We start from the raw sequence: 20,035 nt of genomic DNA, 5'->3' as shown, positions 1-20,035 counted from the left end.
TTTAAGATGGACTTCAATTTCCAGAATTCTGGGAGTTGAAGTCCATACATCTTAAAGTTACCAAGGTTGAAAAACACAGGCCTAAACTAGCAGGAATATCTAGAGCTGCATCATAAGCCATTCCTTTTTTTCCACAAAAAAATTAATTAGATTTTAAAAAAGGTATATATACAGAAAAGGCATAGAAAAAACAATTAAAAAGAAAGAGGGAAGCATAGGGAAAAAGCAAATTTGGGCAATACAGACAAAAGGGGGCAGAAAGCTTTAGAAAAGAATAACTTCTGACTTTCTTTGGTAGATACAAATAATGAAATACAATAACCTTTTGAAATAGGGTAAATCATAGCACACTGTATTTCTCAAGTTGTAAACAGGTCTAGTCATCACATTCCAAGGTTAAAATTCTGTTTCTTTCCGTTTCAAGCAAAATATCCAAGAATGGTTTCCAAATAGAAATAAAAGTAGAATACAATCTTTTCTTTAATCAACCCATTCAATTTTGCCCTGTCCACCAACTTCATTAATTTCACCATCCATTCTTCCATTGTGGGTACTGCATAAGTAAGTCCTTTCAGGTCTGTGCTTAGAGCAGTGGTTCTCAACCTGTGGGTTGGGACCCCATTTGGGGTCGATCGACCATTTCACGGGGGTCGCCAAGCAAGGCTGTCCGCCATTTTTTTTGTCCGCCATTTTTTCCCCTTTTCCGGCGGGTGCCTTACCTCCCTTGGGCTGGGCCAGCTGGTGGTCGGCCTGCTCCGTCTCTGCCGCTTGCCAGCTACGCCTCGGCCGGCGCAGGGGGCGGAACCATGCATGCACGGCGCTCCCGGGCAGGGAAAGTCCTCGACTTACGACCGGTTGGTTAGTCCTCGACTTACGACCGGTTTAGTCCTCGACTTACGACCGGTTTAGTCCTCGACTTACGACCGGTTTAGTCCTCGACTTACGACCGGTTGGGGTCGCGGCATTAAAAAGGTTGAGAACCACTGGCTTAGAGTAACCTTGTGACTGTTATCATTTATTGTAACTTTGCTCTTATATATGACAACGACAGCAACAAGAAGATCAAAAGCCGTTCTTCTCAAATCTGTCTTCCTCTACTTCTACCTACAGGTGGTCCTTGACTTATGACCACTATCGAGCCCAAAATATCTGTTGCCAAGCTAGACAGCTGTTAAGTGAATTTTGCCCCATTTTATCACCTTTCTTGCTACAGCTGTTAAGTGAATCACTGCAGTTGTTAAGTTAGTGATGCGGTTGCTTCCCCCTTGATTTTTTTTGTCAGAAGGTCACAAAAGGTCATCGCATGACCCTGAGACACTGCAACTGTCATAAGTGTGAGTCAGCTGCCAAGCGTCTGAATTTTGATCACGTGACCCTGGGGATGCTGCAATGGCCACAAGTGTGAAAAAAGGTCATAAGGCATTTTTGTCAGTGCCATTGCACTTTGAATGGTCACTAAATGAGCTGTTGTAAGCCGAGGACTACCTGTACTATGGGGCAGAATTTTGTGCCTTTTGGGGTGACCGTGCTGAATTGACCTCTCACAGAAAAGATGTTGAGACTTTGGGAAAAGTACAAAGAAGAACAACTAAGATGATTTTTGTTGTTGTTGTTGTTGTTGTTAGTTGCAAAGTCATGTCCGGCCCATTGCGACCCCATGGACAATGTTCCTCCAGATCTTCCTGTTCTCTACCATCTTCTGGAGTCCATTTAAGCTCACTCCTATTGCTTCAGTGACTCCATCCAGCCACCTCATTCTCTGTCGTCCCCTTCTTCTATTGCCCTCAATCTTTCCCAGCATCAGGCTCTTCTCCAGTGAGTCCTTCCTTCTCATTAGGTGCACAAAGTACTTGAGTTGATTAAAGGAAACTAAAACATATGAAGAACGGTTGCAGAATTTGGGTTTGGCTAGTCTAGAGAAAAGAAGGACTAGAGGGGGACATGATAGCAATATTCCAGTATCTGAGGGGCTGCCACAAAGAGGAGGGGGGCAACTTGTTTTCCAAAGCAAGAGGGCAGGACAAGAAACAATGGATGAAAACTAATCTAAAACTAAGCAACCTGGAATTAAGAAATAAGGACAGTTAACCAGTGGAACAGCTTGCCTCCAGAAATCGTAGGTGCTCCATCGCTGGAGATTTTTAAGAAGAGGCTAGACCAGGGGTAGGCAACCTTGGCTCTTTTATGACTGGCTCAGGAATTCTGGGAGTTGAAGTCCACAAGTCATAAAAGAGCCAAGGTTGCCTACCCCTGGGCTAGACAGTCATTTGTCTGAGATAGTATAGGTCCTCCTGCTTGAGCAGGGGGCTGGACTAGAAGACCTCCAAGGTCCCTTCCAGCTTCTATTCTATTCTATTCTACTCTATTCTACTCTACTCTACTCTACTCTACTCTACTCTACTCTACTCTACTCTACTCTACTCTACTCTACTCCTACTCCACTCCACTCCCATTCCACTCCCATTCCATTCCATTCCATTCCATTCCAATCAAGGAGAGAAGCAACCTGGAATTAAAGAGAAACTTCTCTACAGTAAGAACAATTAACCAGTGGAACAGTTTGCCTTCAAAGTTATGGGTGCTTCACCACTGGAGGTTATTAAGAAGAGACTGGACAGTCACTTGTCTGAAATGGTACAGGGTCTCCTGCTTGAGCAGGGGGTTGAACTAGAAGACCTCCAAGGTCCCTTCCAGTTCTATTTTGATTCAAAGAAAAAAAACATGATTTCAAATTGAGGCCAGTCCAAATGTCTGTTGATGGGAGAGATTTATTCTAAGCACCAGGTGTGATTCTGAGGAAAGAAGAAAGTTGATTCCTCCCTCAGTCTCAGGATCCAAACCCTGTCAGGATGCTATTCCTATCCAGAACGGGGTTTGGAAATCATTGCTATCATTTCACTTTTGCTGCTTTTGGGATTCGAATAGTTCTGACTAGTTTTCATTCTTTTAGGATATGTGGATCCGTCTGCCGCAGAATACCTCAAGGAATCGCACAGTCAAGAGAAACTAAGCAAACCTTGCAGCTTAGTGCTAAGTGGAGGGGAAGGGTATATTAATCTCCGGATAGGTAAGCAAGGATGGAGAAACTACAGTGATCTAAAGGTGACTCAGTTTCACCTCTGCCCCCCCCCCCCGGCCAATGGCAAGAGATAGTGGGGTGCTATAATCCAGTAATTAACACATCTGGGGAGGAAACAGGATTGGTATTTCTTTATAAAGAAAAGTCCTTCTTGATACCAATAAAAGAGAAAATTTGTAGCTCAGGGTTGAACTGTGGGGTCCTTGATGCTCTCTGAGCTTAGCTGCTTTCTTCCAGACATTTCATTACCCAATTAAGTAACATCATCAGTGCTAGAAGGAAGTGGGGTTTGCTTTCTGTTTATTTACTAGTGTTTTTCCCGGTTGGTGTTGGCGGGAATGTTCTTGGTGGTTCCTTTGGGGTAGACCTGATCTCTTCTAATGTGGCCACTGTTTTCCTCCATGTCCAGGAGACAACTCCGATAAGCACTACGGTGACCTGCTACACCCGAACCCGCGCCTCCGTCGAGCGGAGCGAAGCCACCTCATTGTCTGGCAGGTGCAGGACTGAGGTCATGATCGTGGACACTTGGGACATGTGCTTCTGCCTGGAAGGGAATGACACAACTGCCAGATGTTGGCACTGCCTCCCTGTCACTGTTTCCTGCTCTCTTCCCTGACTCAGGTCATCTCTTTCTCTGGGGTTTGCAGAGTTGAGATAAAACTTTTTTTACCTTTTGAGACTGGTGGTGGGAAAAAGCCACTGGAGCTCTGGAATCTGTTTGGTGAACAGGCTTGGTGAGAAGAACAGTTGGTGCCTCCTCCAATCCTCCCTTTACTTTATATCATCCATTTCCATTCTTTCACACTGGAATTGGGCCATTTGTATATAGACTGAACTCCTTCAAATCCTGATTTTATTGCTCAAGCTGCTCTCGGTTTACAAAGAATAACAATGTACCTCTTGCTGGCCAGATGCTTAGAAGTTGATAGCCATGAATTGTTTAGTACCAATGGGGATTGAAGGCAGAGCTTCAAAATAATTGGAGCTGAAACTGCCAAAAACTGGGAAATAATCTGGAAGAGAAGCAGTGCCCACATAGGTTGAAGTGAAGGCCTTCTCCTTCCTTTTCGGATTCCTACTTGACTATGATTGAAACTGATGCTTTTCTACTTCTAGTAAATGTGGACATTTGGGAATAGAACTGATGAAGCCTGTTGAAGTAAACTGCTGCATTACTCAAAGAGACCTCAAGGGGGAGCTTCCTTGTCCTTGCTCTGGAATTGCAACAGGGATTACACCAGTCCTTCTCCACCCCCTTTGCCCCTTGGAGTTAACCAAATCCTGCCTGGAACTCTTTAAAGATGCATTTGCTTCAAGACCCCTCTCCCCACCCCACTCCACCCCACCCCGTTTAATTTCTCAGGGTTTCTCTATGATGTTTATTAACTCTCCAGGGACTGAGTTTTTAGAAGGAACTCAGCATCTCTCTTTGTGGGATGGTTTCATATTAAAGCTATTGTTATTCTTACTCCTGCTGTGGCTGGTACTACTGTACAACTACTACTGTTTTGATCCTCGTGCTTGTTCAGGAATTGCATTTGGAGGCTTTATCCAAGGCAGAAGATAAAATTTCTCACAAAAGACAGCTGGAGATTTCTTTGTCTAAAGTATTTTTGGTAGACAGAACCATACCTCGTTGTTAAAGTAATTTGATTTATCCTAATGTAATGCTGCAGTAACTTGCTATTTATCCATGGAAAAATAAGCTACTGTATAAGAAGTCCCAACTATTAATGTCCATCTGCATTCAAGCAGAACAATTTTATCCCATTAAAAAAATGAGTTATTTCCATTTGACTGCTGTGTAATACAGGTGGTCCAAGTTACAAGGGCACTGAAAAAAGTGACTGACAACTGGTCCTTACCCTTAACAACTTTTGTACCATCCCCATGCTAGGTGATCAAAATTATGGCACTTGGCCAGTATTTATGATGGTTGCTGTATCCCAGAATCACACGAATGCTACTCGTGACCTTCTCAGCTAGCTTTGGACAAGCAAAGGGAATGGGAGAAGCTGGGTTCGTTTAATGACCACATGATTCACTTAACAACTATAGTGCTTTGCTTAACAACTGTGGCAAAGAAGGTCATAAAATTGGGGGTGACTCATTTGCTTAGCAATTAAAATTCTGGTCCCAACTGTGGTTATAAGTCAAGAACTACCTATACATGAGCCTCTTTATGCAAACAGTTCCGAGAATTCCTGATGCAATTATTGTATTATTTCTATGTCTACTACTAATAGTCCTCGATTTAACAACCATTCATTTAGTAACCGTTCAAAGTTACAATAGCACTGAAAAAAGTGATCGTAATTATGACCATTTTTCACACTTAACAACTGTTGCAGCATCCCCACGGTCACCTGATCAAAATTAGGATGCTTGGCAACTGGCATGTATTTATGGCAGTTGCAGTATCCCTGGGTCATGTGATCACTTTTTGCAGCATCCTGATGCGCAAAGTTCATGAGGAAGCCAGATTTATGTAACAACCATGTTACTTAACAACTGTAGTGATTCACTTACGGACTTTGCCAAGAAAGGTTGCAAAATGGGGCAAAACTCACTTAACAACTGTCTCGCTTAGCAGCAAAAATTTGGGCTCAATTGTGGTCATAGGTCAAGGACTATCTGTAGTCTTATATTTCAGTTTACTTCCTTCTGACAAGTCGAATCAACTTCTCAAATTCCACATTGCCTAGAAATTCTGCGAACTGAAGTTCAAACATCTGGAGGACATCAGGAAAATGCTATATTTATCCCATAGGACAGGGGTAGGCAACCTTTGCTCTTTTATGACTTGTGGACTTCAACTCCCAGAATTCCTGAGCTAGCCATGCTGAGGGGATAGGGAGAGGTTTCCAAGCTGAGCCATGCTGGCTCAGGAATTCTGGGAGTTGAAGTCCACGAGTCATAAAAGAGCCAAGGTTGCCTACCCCTGCCATAGGAGGTGCCTAAATAACCAGGGGCCCTATTTTCTCCAACGAAAATAAAAATGAAACCTCCCAATCCAGAATATCTGCAAAGGTATCAAGACATGCTAATACCATGAAAGTGCTTTAGGTTGCTAAGAGCCAATGAAATCATCTGGTGGAGATGCACTTATTTTCCAAAGCGCCAGAAAGCAAGACAAGAAACTATGGATGGAAATCAATCAAGGAGAGAAGCAACCTGGAATTAAGGAGAAACTTCCTAAGAGTTAGGACAATTAACCGGTTTAACAGCTTGCCTTCAGAAGTTGTGGGTCTCCTACTTGAGCAGGGGGTTGTACTAGAAGACCTCCAAGGTCCCTTCCAGTTCTATTCTGTTTGATCCCTTGCTTCATAGTACATAATAAGATGCCACCACATCCCAACCCAAAAGTTATACTGGAGGGCAATGACACCTACTGTAGCTGCTGCCATCATGGCATTCCTATAAACACAGACCCATGCTCATCACAATTATTTATTGTAAACTTAGACATACAGCTTTAAGAAAAAGTAAGAGATCCATTGGACAGCATCTGGATCATACCCTGGGCGTGAAGCTCAATTTCCACCTTCTGATCCAACCTGAGATTTTCTCTATGGTACCAGCCCTGTTGGAAATGCAGCCTAATTGTCCTATCATAACTCGTAAAAGATGCTGGAGCCATCTGTGGCAAGTACGTAGGTCATTTGCCTGATGAATTAAAACACTGATGAATCAAAATACTGGTTAGCATGGCTGGGGAAGTCTGGGAGTTGAAGTCCACATAAATCTTGCTTAGGCTAAGATACACTGCTAAACCTTAGCTTCGCCTTTCAATTGGTATATCACAGTGTTTCTCAGTCTTAACAACTTTAATTCTGGGATCTGAAGTCAATCTTAAAGTTGAGAAACACTGATCTAGTGTTTAAATCTGTTTGAACATGAGGATTGAAGTCCACAAAGCTGGAAGCGAAGGAGCTTGAAGCCAGACGGCTGAGGCCAGCTTTAAACTAAAGCTAAGCAGGCAGAGGTCCTCAACCCCCAGGCCGCGGCCCAGTACCAGGCTGTGGCCCATTCAGAACCGGGTCGCAGCAGAGGTGGGCAAGCGCATGCATATGCGCAGCTCCACTTGTGTGAGTGGCAGGCAAGTGTGCAGCTCCATTTGTGCAAGTGGTGGCCGAGTGCACACATCCATGCCACTCACGCAGACCATCCCCTCCCCTTGCTGGTACACAAATCCGTAAAGGTTGGGGAACGCTGATCTAGGGCATCAATATTTGGGGGCACCCATGCCACCTGATCTTCCGGATCATTCTAAAGATGCCATCTTTGCATCAGCAGAAGATGGTACCATCAGTCAATATAGCCTAGGGACATCATATAACCTTGAATTAGTACTGGATAGGACCCTTATCCAAACCCCATCCAAGGCCAAGGAACAAGAAATGAAAAGTTTTGGAGGTTTTTTTTACCATGTAAGAGCAGAAGAAAAAACAGATTTCAACCATGGATCTGTTATAAATAGAGAGATTAAGTGCTTGATTTTGCAGTAGCTGATTGTTTTTCTTATTAGGGCATCTAATATCTGCAATAAAAGAAATTCATTTGGCTAAGTGTTGACTCTTCTGTTATTAGCTCCTGAGTGCTGAGTGCTGAGTTTCTAGGCCAAGAGGTCAGCATCCTTCTTCCACACAGAGGCCAATGGCCATGTCTGCATTGCAGGAAATCCTTGTTTAATGACCAGTTGTTTAATGAGCAAAGTGATGACCATCCTCCCAAAAGTTAATTACAACCCTTTCTAGACACTAGACGTTACTGCTATGCACCACCATCACCCAACAGCCACAGGATGCATTTCAGGCACTTGGCAACCATCTCACATTTTCAACTGGTTGCATTTTTTCCAATGTTGGTTGCTGATTTCCAGCCCAAAATGCCCATTTGAGAGAACGGATTCACTTAATGATCATGTGGTTTGCTTAACAATTACATCATTTGATTAACGACAGAGGTGACTCACTTTATGACCCTTGTAAAACTGTTGTAAAATTGAGTCAGATCACGTGGTGACCCCCTTAATGAACACAGTGACTTACAATGGACATTCCAGGCTCAGTTGTGGTAGTTAAAGTGAGGACTACTTGTACTCTCTCTTGAGCAAATACACTGGCAATTGGGACAAACCATAGAGAAGTATTTCTTAAGGGGAAAACAGGGGTGAGGCCAACAGGAAAAAGAGGGCATAGGGCGCCCCTTGTGGCTGGGGAAAGAAATGCTTCTGGAGGGAGGGAGGAAGAGACCTACTAACTGAAGGTATGTTATAAGCAATATAGACATTATATAATTCAAATCATTGCAATTTATTAAAATGGTGCAGTTCTACATCAGGTTATAAGACAGAACTGCAAAGTTTACTTTTTTAGAATCACTGCAAGCAGGAGATAAGGTATGATATATTTTTTTTGTGATGATTTTAGGTGGCAGGACAGACCCATCCTATGGGCTGTTGGTTGCCAGCCATTGTTTTAGAGAGATTTGAAACCTCTCCTTAAATATGCATTGCTAAAAATGAAGGAAAGGATACTATAGATTGCCTCTTTGTTTTTATTTGGCCACAGTAATTTATCTATCTACTTTTATGACCAAAATAGAGTATTTTGGGGGCATTTTGCACACACAAGATATATTTTGAGATAATAAAGCACATAAATCTCTTTTAGCTTTGTATTTTCCAATGGTAACATTCCCTGAATCATCTGGCAGTTCTAAGAGAAAATTTACCTTAAGGAATCACTTGCACTTTCCCAACAGGTAGACTTACCTTTGCTTGGAATATTGCCATCCTCATAGCTCTGAGACTAAATGCTTAGAATTTCCAGATTGTGAGCTCCACCATCTAAGAATATTTGAGTTGTGGCATCAAAAAATATTCCTCCTAGCTGGAGGGTGGCATTCATCCAGCCCCCATCTTCTTGCTACCCCCTTTTGACCCTTTGCTGATTTTCTCTACTCTCCAACAATCCAACAGCCCCCCCCCCCTTTCTTGGTTGATGTCACAATGCAGAAATAATTGGCAGACAGATTTTTCAGTGGGAGAGAGATGCCTTTCAGCCAGGAAAGGTGGAAATTGGAGAAAAGAGGGTACAGAAACGGGGAGCCCCGAAACCCATGGGGGGGTCCAGCCCCACCCAGAATGATGAGCCAGAATTTTGTGGCCCAGAGGATGCTTTTGCTCCAGTGTCATGATAATCAAGCAGGGATTATAACTTCTCCCACTCCGTCTTAGCCATGTTCTCATATCCTCCAGGTGGGAACAATTTATATACTTATGTTCTTCTGCTGGGTTGTGAGGAAGGATCAGATACAGGAGGACGTTTGTTGAGTTTCATGGGGTTAAAAGAAAAGACTTGGGTGACAATCTTTTTGCTTGTGGGCAGAAGCTAACCCCAGCGTCAGCCACTTTTTCAGATGATGGTCTTCCAAGGGTTACCTTGCATATTTTGGAGGTGGCCCTCTAAAGAACCTTTCATTTGAAATTTAAATTAAATGTAATTTGATTTCATTAAATACCCCCAACCTCAACAGATCTGGTGCAATTTTTCCTGACCCTTCAGAAGATGACATATGATTACACAAAGATCTGATGAAACTTGGGGTGTTTTAGTTTTATTTAAATCTTAAACATAATTTAAAATGTGTGGGGAACCTATGAGGGTCACTTAGAGGGTCTGGAGTTATTGTGAGGCTGGTCTCAACAGGTGGCTGGGTTTGGAGACTGGAGGATTTTTCTTCTTCATCCCATTAAATTGACTTCTGTGTCAGAGAGGAACAACTAGACGTGAGTCAGCCCTGCAAGTTAGTCCAGGCAAGAAGCACAAACCCTGAATACTAGCACTATCTGTGTTGTAGTGTTATGTAACAGCATCTTTCAAGTCTGAAAACACTAGAGATGGTTCCCTTCTGAGGTGCTTCCCACACTTTTTTTTCCCTTCCGAATCAAAAGGAAATCAGAATTTCATTTTTTAATGTATGCCAGTGTGTTCACAGAAAAAAGCGACAATAAAGGTTATCTTATCTCATCTCATCTCATCCCATCTAATCTTGCCTCCCCTCACCTCCCCTCGTCTCATCTCCTCAGCTCAATTTATCATCTTATTATCATCCTATCCTATCCTATCCTATCCTATCCTATCCTATCTCACCTCATCCCACTTCACCTCACCTTATCTTACCTTACCTTATCTGTGGGCTGAGATATCTTGTGCATACAGTTGTCTAGGCTGCGGCTCTTCTTCCTGTCTCCCAAGGTCATTTCCACATAATATTAGAACATGGAAATATATGTCATGGTTCGTTGACTTGCAGTGTTCAAGAACAAAGTACAGTCCCTGCCTCAAGTGGCTGTAGTTTGAGACAAAGAGAAAAAACAGCAACTGTGGATGAATACCAAAGGAACACATCACTGAGGATGTAGGATAGGTCCTTTAAAGACATGCCCAGTCCTGCAGACTAATTAAAAATGTTGTGAGCTTGCACATATTGATTCTTGTAACACTTTCCAGATCTGTTCTCTTATTATTTTGCTGCCTTCCAGGAAGGGAACCAACAAGGAGCCAGTGGAGTCCTTCAGAAGATATACATGATCAGGCTCTCCGGGGCTGGTCACCGTCACCTGGCAAATTGCAGAAATTGCTGCAGTTGCCAGAGTACAGTGTGTTTAGAGGTGCACAAACCTTCGAGAGCAACTTTTTCCAGGTGATTGGGTACTCTTGTTGTCTAGGAATGAGCAGGGATTTTCAATAGGGAGAAACTGCTGCTCTGTTTCCTGTTCCTATTTATATGTGGGTATATGCATAATTCTGTATTTATTTATTTATTTATTTATTTATTTATTTATTTATTTATTTATTTATTTATTTATTTATGTCATATTTATATAGTGCAGGGGTCTTCAAACTTGGCCCTTTTATGACTTGTGGACTTCAACTCCCAGAATTCCTCAGCCAGGCACGCTAGAACTAAGGAACTGACAACCTAGAACTAAGGAGAAACTTCCTGACAGTTAGAACAATTAACCAGTGGAACAACCTGCCTCCAGAAGCGGTGAATGCTCCAACACTGGAAGTTTTTAAGAAGAGACTGGACAGCCATTTGTCCAAAATGGTATAGGGTTACCTGCCTGAGCAGGGGGTTGGACTTGATGACCTCCAAGGCCCCTTCCAATTTTATTTTATTTTTATGATGATGATGATGATGATGATGATGATGATGATGATGTCATAAAAGGCCAAATTTGAAGACCCTGATGTAGTGTATATTGGAGGTGGTGACCCTTTGAGAGCTGAATGCAACAAAATTTAATTTTAACATATGCTGATTGTGTACATTCAAAGTGACAATAAAGTTATTATTCTATTACAAGTAGTCCTTAACCTACAACAACAATTGGGACCAGGATTTCTGTTGCTAAGCAAGGCAGTCATTAACTAAGTCACACTTAAAAGGCCTTACAACCTTGTTTGCAACACTTGTGAAGTGAATCCAGCTTCCGCCCTTGACTTTGCTTGTTGGAAGGTGATCACATGGGAAGGTCTGATCACATGACCCAGAACGCTGCAGCCATTTTGAATACATGCCGGTTGCCATGTAACGGTGGAGATTTTGTAAGAGTCATAAGCATGAGGTCTAGTCATAAGTCACTTTTTTCAATACCTATTGCAACCTCAAGCAGTCATTAAACAAGAGGTTAAGTTGAGCACTGCCTGTAGCTCTCAGAGATGCTCATAGACCTACTCCGTGGCTTGAATTGTGCTGGCTGGCGGACCATTTCTCCAGCAACCACACCTGGTCCTGGTGCTCAAGGATCCAGCAAGTGGACCACTGTTAGGGCCAGGGGCAAAGAAGTCTCACATCACCACTTGGAGTGATGCCTCCTTTCCCATAAACAGCTTTTTATTGCTAGGGAATGAGATTGGCTGGGTGGGAGTACAGCTGTAAATGTTTGTTTTAGTTACAGGTAATCCTCGACTTAGAACCACAATAGGGAGCAGAAAACTTGTTGATAAGTGGTGTGATCGTTAAGCTAGACATCACCTGACTATAATTTGTGACTTTCTCAATTGACCCTGCTTGTTGGAAACCGGCTGGGAAGATCGCAAATGGTGATCATGTCACTGCACGACACTGTAATGACTGTAAGCGGAAGGACTGGTTTTAAGCCACATTTTTCAGCATTGTTGTAACTTTGAACAGTCACTAAATGGATGGACGTATGTCGAGGACTAGCTGTATTCATTTAGTAACAAAATGATAAGTGTTCCTAAGTAATAAGACTAGACCAGGAGTGTCAAACTCAATTTCATTGAGGGCCGCATCAGCATTACGATTGCCCTCGGGGGGGGGGTGAGTGTGGCCAGGGTGAGTGCGGCCTACTGGGTGGGCGTGGATGGAGTGGGTGTGGCCTACTGGGTATGGCCAGCTCTACATCGTTCGCGTCAAGGGGGCCTGTGGGGGCCTGGGCAGGAGTGGGACAGATCTGAGGGTCTCTGGCAGAAGGGGGTGGGGCCGGGGCAAGCGCCAAGGCATGGTCCATTTCTTCATTCCTCACAAAGGGTGACACCTCCCCAGCATGCACCCAGGGGGCGGGGGCAATGCGGCAGGGGCTGGTTCCTCACTGTTTCTAGATGGCCTTGTGGAGCTAAGACTGAATGCGTTTCAGCATAGATGGCCACCACAAAATTGTACATTGGCTCCCGGCCGGCCTGGACCAGGGCCAAGGCAGTGGAAGCCGTTCCCTCAGTGTTTCCAGGATGGCTTCGCGGGCCACATGAAACCACTTTGCGGGCCGCATCCGGGCCCCGGGCCTTGTGTTTGACATGTCTGGACTAGACTGATAGCAAACTTCATCTCCCTCCTGTGCTCCTTGCTTCCCCCTGTCCATTTTTAATGTCACATTACCATACAGTACTTTCATTGTTTATCAATTCCATTGTTTATTGTTTGTTTACTTTGAAATAAAATACCTATGATGACTACATTGGGGTGCTTGTGGATCTTATGTTTATTCTTCTTTTCATTTCTCCATTTTTACTGTTGTAAGCCACCCAGAATATCTCCTTGGCGAGATGGGCAACAGATAAATTAAACAAATACTACTCTGTGCGATCATTAAAAGCCAAGCTTCTAAAATTATTTGAAGGCATCTCAGGACACCTTCTTCTTTTCTCTCCATACAGGTGACCAAAGAAGGCCAATTCATTAACATCCACAAACATCCTAATGTAGTCACCATAGGTATTTTAGCCAGCAGCCCCAAGTTGCTCCTTCCTGATCTGATGATTATCGCTCGGGAAAAACAAGAAACAACGAATAAAACGCCGAGGTCTAGAGCATTAGAGATCACCCGGTAAGACTGGCACAGCATTCCTCGCTCTTCCTTCCTATGCCTCCGTACAAAGTTTGAGTTCTCATGTTGCTGTTCCTTATCTACAGGTTGATCCCACTGGAGCTGGTGGAGATTTTTGTTCATGACGCGAGCAAACGGCAGCTGAAAATGCAGCTGCCCACAGGGGACAAGTATTACCTGCAACTCTCTGCCAGGGAAGAGAAGGCGGATTTCCTCTTTGAGTGCTGGGTGCGCCTGGTTTACTTGATACGCCTGGCCACTGGCAAGAGCAAGATTCCCGAAAATCTCCCTGGGAAGAAACTTGAGGTTTGCTCTTTATGGAAGAGTAGTCCTTTGTAAGCTAAGCTGGCCGAAGTGAGATAAAATTGGAAAATGTAAGAAGTACCGGAAAAGAAGTGCCGGGTCAAGAAGTGACCCAAGGAACTAGATCAGGGGTAGGCAACCTTGGCTCTTTTATGACTCGTGGACTTCAACTCCCAGAATTCCTGAGCCAGCCATGCTGAGGGGAAAGGGAGAGTTTCCAAGCTGAGCCATGCTGGCTCAGGAATTCTGGGACTTGAAGTCCACGAGTCATAAAAGAGCCCAGATTGCCTACCCCTGAACTAGATCCTTCCCTATGCCAGTCCATTTTGAATTGAATTGAATACTTGATTTGGCTAAGTGTCATCAGAAACACAAGGAATGTATCTCCGGGTACAGAAGCCCTCAGTGTACATGCAAAGCAACAGTAAAAATAATAATACCTATGAAAGAAGGAAATGATAGCAAGAATAAATAATAATACTACAGGCGCACTATATGGTTAATATACATAGACATTAGAACTGTGAGAATTAGGTGTTCAGCAGAGTGAGGGTCCCTGTGCCTAGTTGTCTTGGCATACAATGCCCCATAGCAGTGTCCCAAGGGAAGGAGTTGAAATAGTTTATGTCCAGGATGTGAGGGATCTGCAGATATCTTCTCAATCCTCCTTTTGACCCATGCAATATACAGGTCTTCTATGGAATGCAGGCTGGTTGCAATTATTCTTTCTGTGGCCTTGACTATTCATTGGAGTCTCCTGTTTGTTGCTGTACCAAACCAGATAGTCATAAAAGGGCCACGTTTGAAGACTCCTGGGTTCAAGAAAGGTGGTTTCCTGGGATCTCCCATCCAATGGAAAGAAAAGAGTAGTTGAGCCTTGGTGGACGAGCTATGGCCAACCTCCTAATTATCTTCTTAGAATGAATTCAAATAAGTTGTCTTTGTTCAATTAAAAGTGGGCATGAAAAAAAAAAAACTTTAGAAGCTCTCATGGTGGTGGAATTGGTTCTCATTACCCAGTAGTGGGATTCAGCCAGTTCGCACCATTTCGGCAGAACCAGGTCCAGAATGGACTTCCAGAAGTGGCATCCACACATAGAACAGGTTGTTCACATATTTGAATCCCATCACTGTCATTACCCCATATACCAGTGATGGCGAATCTTTTAGAGACCGAGTGCCCAAAAACCACCCCCGCTTCCGCTCTGCCTCCCTCCCTGCCTGCTCCACCCCCGCCTGCCCCCTGCCCTGCCCGCCAAAAGGGCCACGCACCGCCTCCATGGCCTGCCACAGCAGATTGTCCAGGCAGCCCTGCAGCGCCATGGCAGCCACGCCCTCCGCCCACACCCCACAGCATCATCTGCATGCTATGGGGCGCGAGGGTGAAGTCTTGTCCCTGCTGCCCGGCTATGTCCTTGGCTGCACTGTTCCATGTGGCCATGCCCGGGGGCAACTCTCCTCCAGGGGGGCTGCTGGTGAAGAGGGGACTGTGGGGGAGGCGGGGCTGGGGCGACAGCACGCGTGACCACAGAGAGGGCTTCGAGTGCCGCCTCTGGCACGCGTGCCATAGATTCGCCGCCACTGCCATATATCATTGTTGGGACAGCCCATTTTAATATATTCTAATTTATTATTATTTAGCACATAGAAAAACCTACAGTGCCTTGTTGTATCTCTTGGTATGGAGCTGGATTGCTTTGTTAAGCAGAGCTTAGCAAGACTATCTGCCTTCTGCTCAGAATGCCTGACCTAATATTAAAGTGATGAATGAGACCCTGGTACTGTATCAAGTTGCTTGGGAACGTTTTGAGTAAGGAGGAATGTTTGTGATAAGGTAAAATTCTTAGCCTGCCTTCTGAGCTTTAGCTGAAATGTGTTACTATGACTACTGAAGATATAGCCAGGATGTTGCTTTTAATGATTGGTTTATAATGATATAGGCTCCCATGATTGAAACAGAGATGAGCACCGCCCCCTAGATAGGCAATCCTGGACTTACAACAGTTCATTTAGTGACCGTTCAAAGTTACAACATCACTGAAAAAAGTGACTTATGATCATTTTTCACATAACTGTTGCAGCATCCCCGTGGTCACGTGATCAAAATTCAGACTGTTGGCCACTATCTCACATTTATGACGGTTGCAGCATCCAGGGATCATGTGATCACTTTTTGTGACCTTCTGACAAGCAAAGTCAATGGATAAACCAGATTCACTTAACAACCGTGTTACTAACTTAACAACTGCAGCAATTCACTTAACAACTGTGGCAAGAAAGGTCATAAAATGGGGCAAAACTCACTCAACAAATGTCTCACTTAGCAACATAAATTTTGGGCTCAATTGTAGGTCGTAAGTCGAGGAATGCCTATTCATTGGTAACGCCTAGCAGAATAAAATCTGCAGGAATTCCCTTATGCTCCCAGGACTGCTTCATGGCAATGTATCTTTTTCAAAATTGTGTGAAAGGGGATCCAGTCCAAGCAAGCAATACGAGTTTTCTTTTCCTTCCCCCCTATCTGGTGTGGTTCATTGGGCTTGCATGGCAGGTAAAGGGACCTGAAGTTTTTGGGATGGTACCATGACACTATATATTTCTTTCATTACAGAGGCCCCCTTCTAGAGAACACCTTCAGCATTCGGGTCCTAAAGCGAAGAAGCCGTCTGTAGATAAGGAGTCAGCAAAGATTCAGCCCAAGTTACAGGAGCGGTTTTCTCCCAAAAGGACTTCTGAGGGCTTCACATCCAGGGCACCTGAGCTAATTTCAGCAGCAGATCGGCTGAAGAGAGTCAGAGAGGCCAATTTTGAGAAAAAGAAGCGCCTTTCATCAAAAATCTCATCTGAATCTAATCCCATCCCAATCACACTTCAAAAAAGCAAAAAAGAAATATGTTTGTTACAAAAGACCAAAATGGCATCCCCACTACAAAAAAGCCCTCAGGCCATGAGGAATGAGCATCCTGCTACTACATCAAGGGAGAGCAATCCTGGCCCATCAAAGTCTCCTGGACCTCCATCCCAGAGCCAGTCACCAAAACAGAATCAACCTGCATCCAGAGTTGAACCAAGGGCAAATTCTACGTTGGTGGAAACTGGTCCATCTCAGGCTGTCCAAAGGAAATCAAAAGTAGAATCTGAGAAAGAAAGCATTCCAGTTAATCATCTAGCAAATCAGAGCCAGAACAGTAAAACTAATAAATATTCAGGGAACCCAAGCATGATTCTGGGGAATAAGCCACAGGCTTTTCCAAACATTTCCCCGGAAAAGGGACATCTCGCTTCTCAGAATGACACTGGGCAGCAAGTTCGCAGAGTCACAATGTCAGTAGGAGTGGAGACTTCTCAAGTCATCTGCAAAACAGTGGCTGTGGGGCCCTCTGAAACAGCTGACTCAAATTTGAGCAAACTTCCCAATAAATTACTGAGTGCAAATAAAACTCACAAAGAGCAAAATACGACCGTGGGAAAAAAGGAAATGAGCAGGTATGTGGATTCAAAATGAGATGTACAGTCTTGGCACATGACTTGATTGTTTGAGGGGACCTTCCATCTCCTGTGGTGTCTGCTTGACTTAAATGTTTGAACAGAGTTGAAATGCTTCAAGTCCTGTTGGTTAAATGGCACCACTATGTGACCCAGAAAGTGGCCCTTCTCTGAAATCACGTTTGTCCTCTGCAACAGCATCCACCCATAGAGTCAAATGGCCCCCATCCTGACCTTGTTCAAGGGCCCCGAACACCTGGTTCTTCCCCCAGGGATTGTGTTAGAGAATGTAATGGGCCCTTTTAGGAATATGAAGTTGCAGTTTATGCCTTCACTTAACAACTGCATTTTTCATTTAAAAAAGGTTGTAGCAAAAAAGGTTGCAAAATCAGGCATGGTCATGACTTAACAGAAGTAACAGAAGTTCCAATCCCAATTGTGGTCCTAAGTCAAGGACTACCTATATTGAAGGTTCTGCTAAGCAGCTCTTACATCTGCTAGCTTCCTTTGACTTTTCTCTGTACCAACCTGTTGTCTGAAAATGGAAAAAACAGTTTGTAGAAGCTTTTGTTCCTTCCAACTGTTTATTTCAGCCTTTGCTTATCATTGTCTCTATCATCCAAATAGCGATAGCACTTAGACTTATATACCGCTTCACAGTGCTTTGCAGCCCTCTCTAAGCGGTTTACAGAGTCAACATATTGCCCCCAACAATCTGGGTCTTACTGACCTCGGAAGGATGGAAGGCTGAGTCGGCCTTAAGCCGGTGAGAACTGAACTGCTGAACTGCCAGCAGCTGGCAGTCAGCGAAAGTAGCCTGCATTACTGAATTCTAACCACTGCACCATCACAGCTTTTAATGTCCATTTAGCTAAAATAAGAGCAGTTTTAAGTTAACCACTCCAGATCAATGGTCCCCAACTTTGGGGCTCCAGGGCCCGGTTCTGTGGAAAACAATTTTTCCATGGACTGGGGTGGTGGTGGTGGTTCACGCTTTACATAGATCCCACACATACACAGATGAAGCCTCACTAACTTGCATGGCCCAGTTTCTAACAGGAGGCGGATCAGTACCGGTCCACAGCCGAGGAGTTGAGGACCCCAACTCTAGGCAATGCATGACATTCTGGCTGCAGATGAAACCCTTTCTAAACCACTAGGCATGGATGAGATTTGACAAAAATTATGATGTTTATTTCTACCACAGACTTATTTTAAAAACATATTGCCCCAGGGTTCTAGCTCCAGAGACCAATTAAGCATTTATGAATGATTTTATTTATTTACTTATCACTTTTATAGGTTATCCATCTCATATGAGGTGAGTCTGGGCAGCCTACAATAAAATCAACTATTAAAACAATATAAAAGCGAATTAAAACAACTAAATTATTAGCATAAATAAAAACATGATTTCAAGAAGGTTAATTAAGATGTTATACATGGTGCAATCAATGCACAAGCTCTCTGCTGCCAGGGGATTCCCAGGTCTGATGAAAAATTCACATTTTGAGGGCTTTTGATGGATGTATATTGACTTTTACAATTGGCTTGCTTAGCTTAAGAATATTATGCAGGACAAAACTAATAAGAATTGAGATCTAGAGGTGTAATCAGCATATGATCAGGATTATTTAGAGTTCCTTAAATTTGTCTGATTTAACCTCTGTCTTATCAGAAGGCAGGTACCTTTGGCCAAGAACAAAGTGAAAACAGCAATAAACACAGGTAGGAAGAAATCTCAATTAAAATTACCAATAGCAGTATGGGTTACCCATGATACCCGCAGAGCATCCCTTTCTGAAATAAACAAAGTCATTGAACTAAGGCGCAGTACTGACTATGGGTCCAAATTTGCCCTTCTCCACATTCAGCAAAGCAGTTTGCTAACATCTGCATGCAATTGATCAATGTAAGGGAATCGAGGCTAATATGACCAGTTAGTAAAAATGAAAAACTAAGAGAAAATGACACTGACGGATAGGCCGTCCCTTAGCTTGTGCCATTTCAGCTGGGGACCTCACCGTTGACCTTTCTTTCGTTTGCTTTGCAGCTAAAGAAAAAAGCAGCATTAAATTTGTAACCCTCTATAGCATCCTGTCCACTTCATTGGAGAGACTGAAGAAATCAAGCAAGGATGGTACCAAGGTAATGGTCTAAAGCAGGGTAGGCAACCTTGGCTCTTTTATGACTCGTGGACTTCAACTCCCAGAATTCCTAAGCCAGCATGGAATTGCCTACCCCTGGTCTAAAGTGTAATCCAAAGGATGGAGGAGGGTGGTGGGGATTCATTTGAAGGTTCAGGATTCTAGTAGCGCAGCATTTTGCAACCTTGGCACCTTTCAGATGGGTGGACTCCAACACCCAGAATTCCCCAGCCAGCAAGCTGGGAGCTGGAATCCACCCATCTGAAAGCTGCCGAGGTTGAAAAACTCTGTGACAGCAATACACTTTGAATTGTTCCAGCTGGTTCATATATTTGGGTGCCTTCAACTGATAGATGTTCGAAATCAATACAGGTAATCCTTGACTTACAACCATTCATTTAGTGACTGTTCAAAGTTACAACAGCACTGGGGAAAAAGTGAATTTAGGACTATTTTTCACATTTACAATCATTGCAACATTCCCATGGTCACGTGTCAAAATTCGGACCCTTGGCAACTGGCATGTACTTATGATGGTGTCTCGGGGTCCTGTAATCACTTTTTCTGAGCTTCTGACAAGTAAAGTCAATGGGGAAGACATATTCAGTTAACAGCCATGATACTAACTTAACAACTACAGTGATTCCCTTAACAACA

General features: G+C 43.6%; 1 protein-coding gene across 1 annotated transcript in view; it reads left to right on the top strand.

The window, feature by feature from the left end:
- The window catches only part of LOC107283102 (C-Jun-amino-terminal kinase-interacting protein 3-like), a 35,263-nt gene extending 31,381 nt beyond the window's left edge, over positions 1–3,882 (top strand). The window contains exons 26-27 of the mRNA XM_015810950.2: positions 2,951–3,067; positions 3,489–3,882. Of these exons, the coding sequence (XP_015666436.2) occupies positions 2,951–3,067; positions 3,489–3,589 (218 nt within the window). The 3' untranslated portion in view covers positions 3,590–3,882. The remainder of the gene's footprint in view (positions 1–2,950; positions 3,068–3,488) is intronic.
- The last annotated feature ends 16,153 nt before the right edge of the window (positions 3,883–20,035 follow it).

Source organism: Protobothrops mucrosquamatus, unplaced genomic scaffold, assembly GCF_001527695.2.
Source record: "Protobothrops mucrosquamatus isolate PMUCROS unplaced genomic scaffold, P.Mucros_1.0 scaffold25, whole genome shotgun sequence".
In the NCBI taxonomy this organism is placed as follows: domain Eukaryota; kingdom Metazoa; phylum Chordata; class Lepidosauria; order Squamata; family Viperidae; genus Protobothrops; species Protobothrops mucrosquamatus.
The sequence above is the reverse complement of the archived record's forward strand: the minus strand, read 5'-3'. Positions and strand labels throughout refer to the sequence as shown.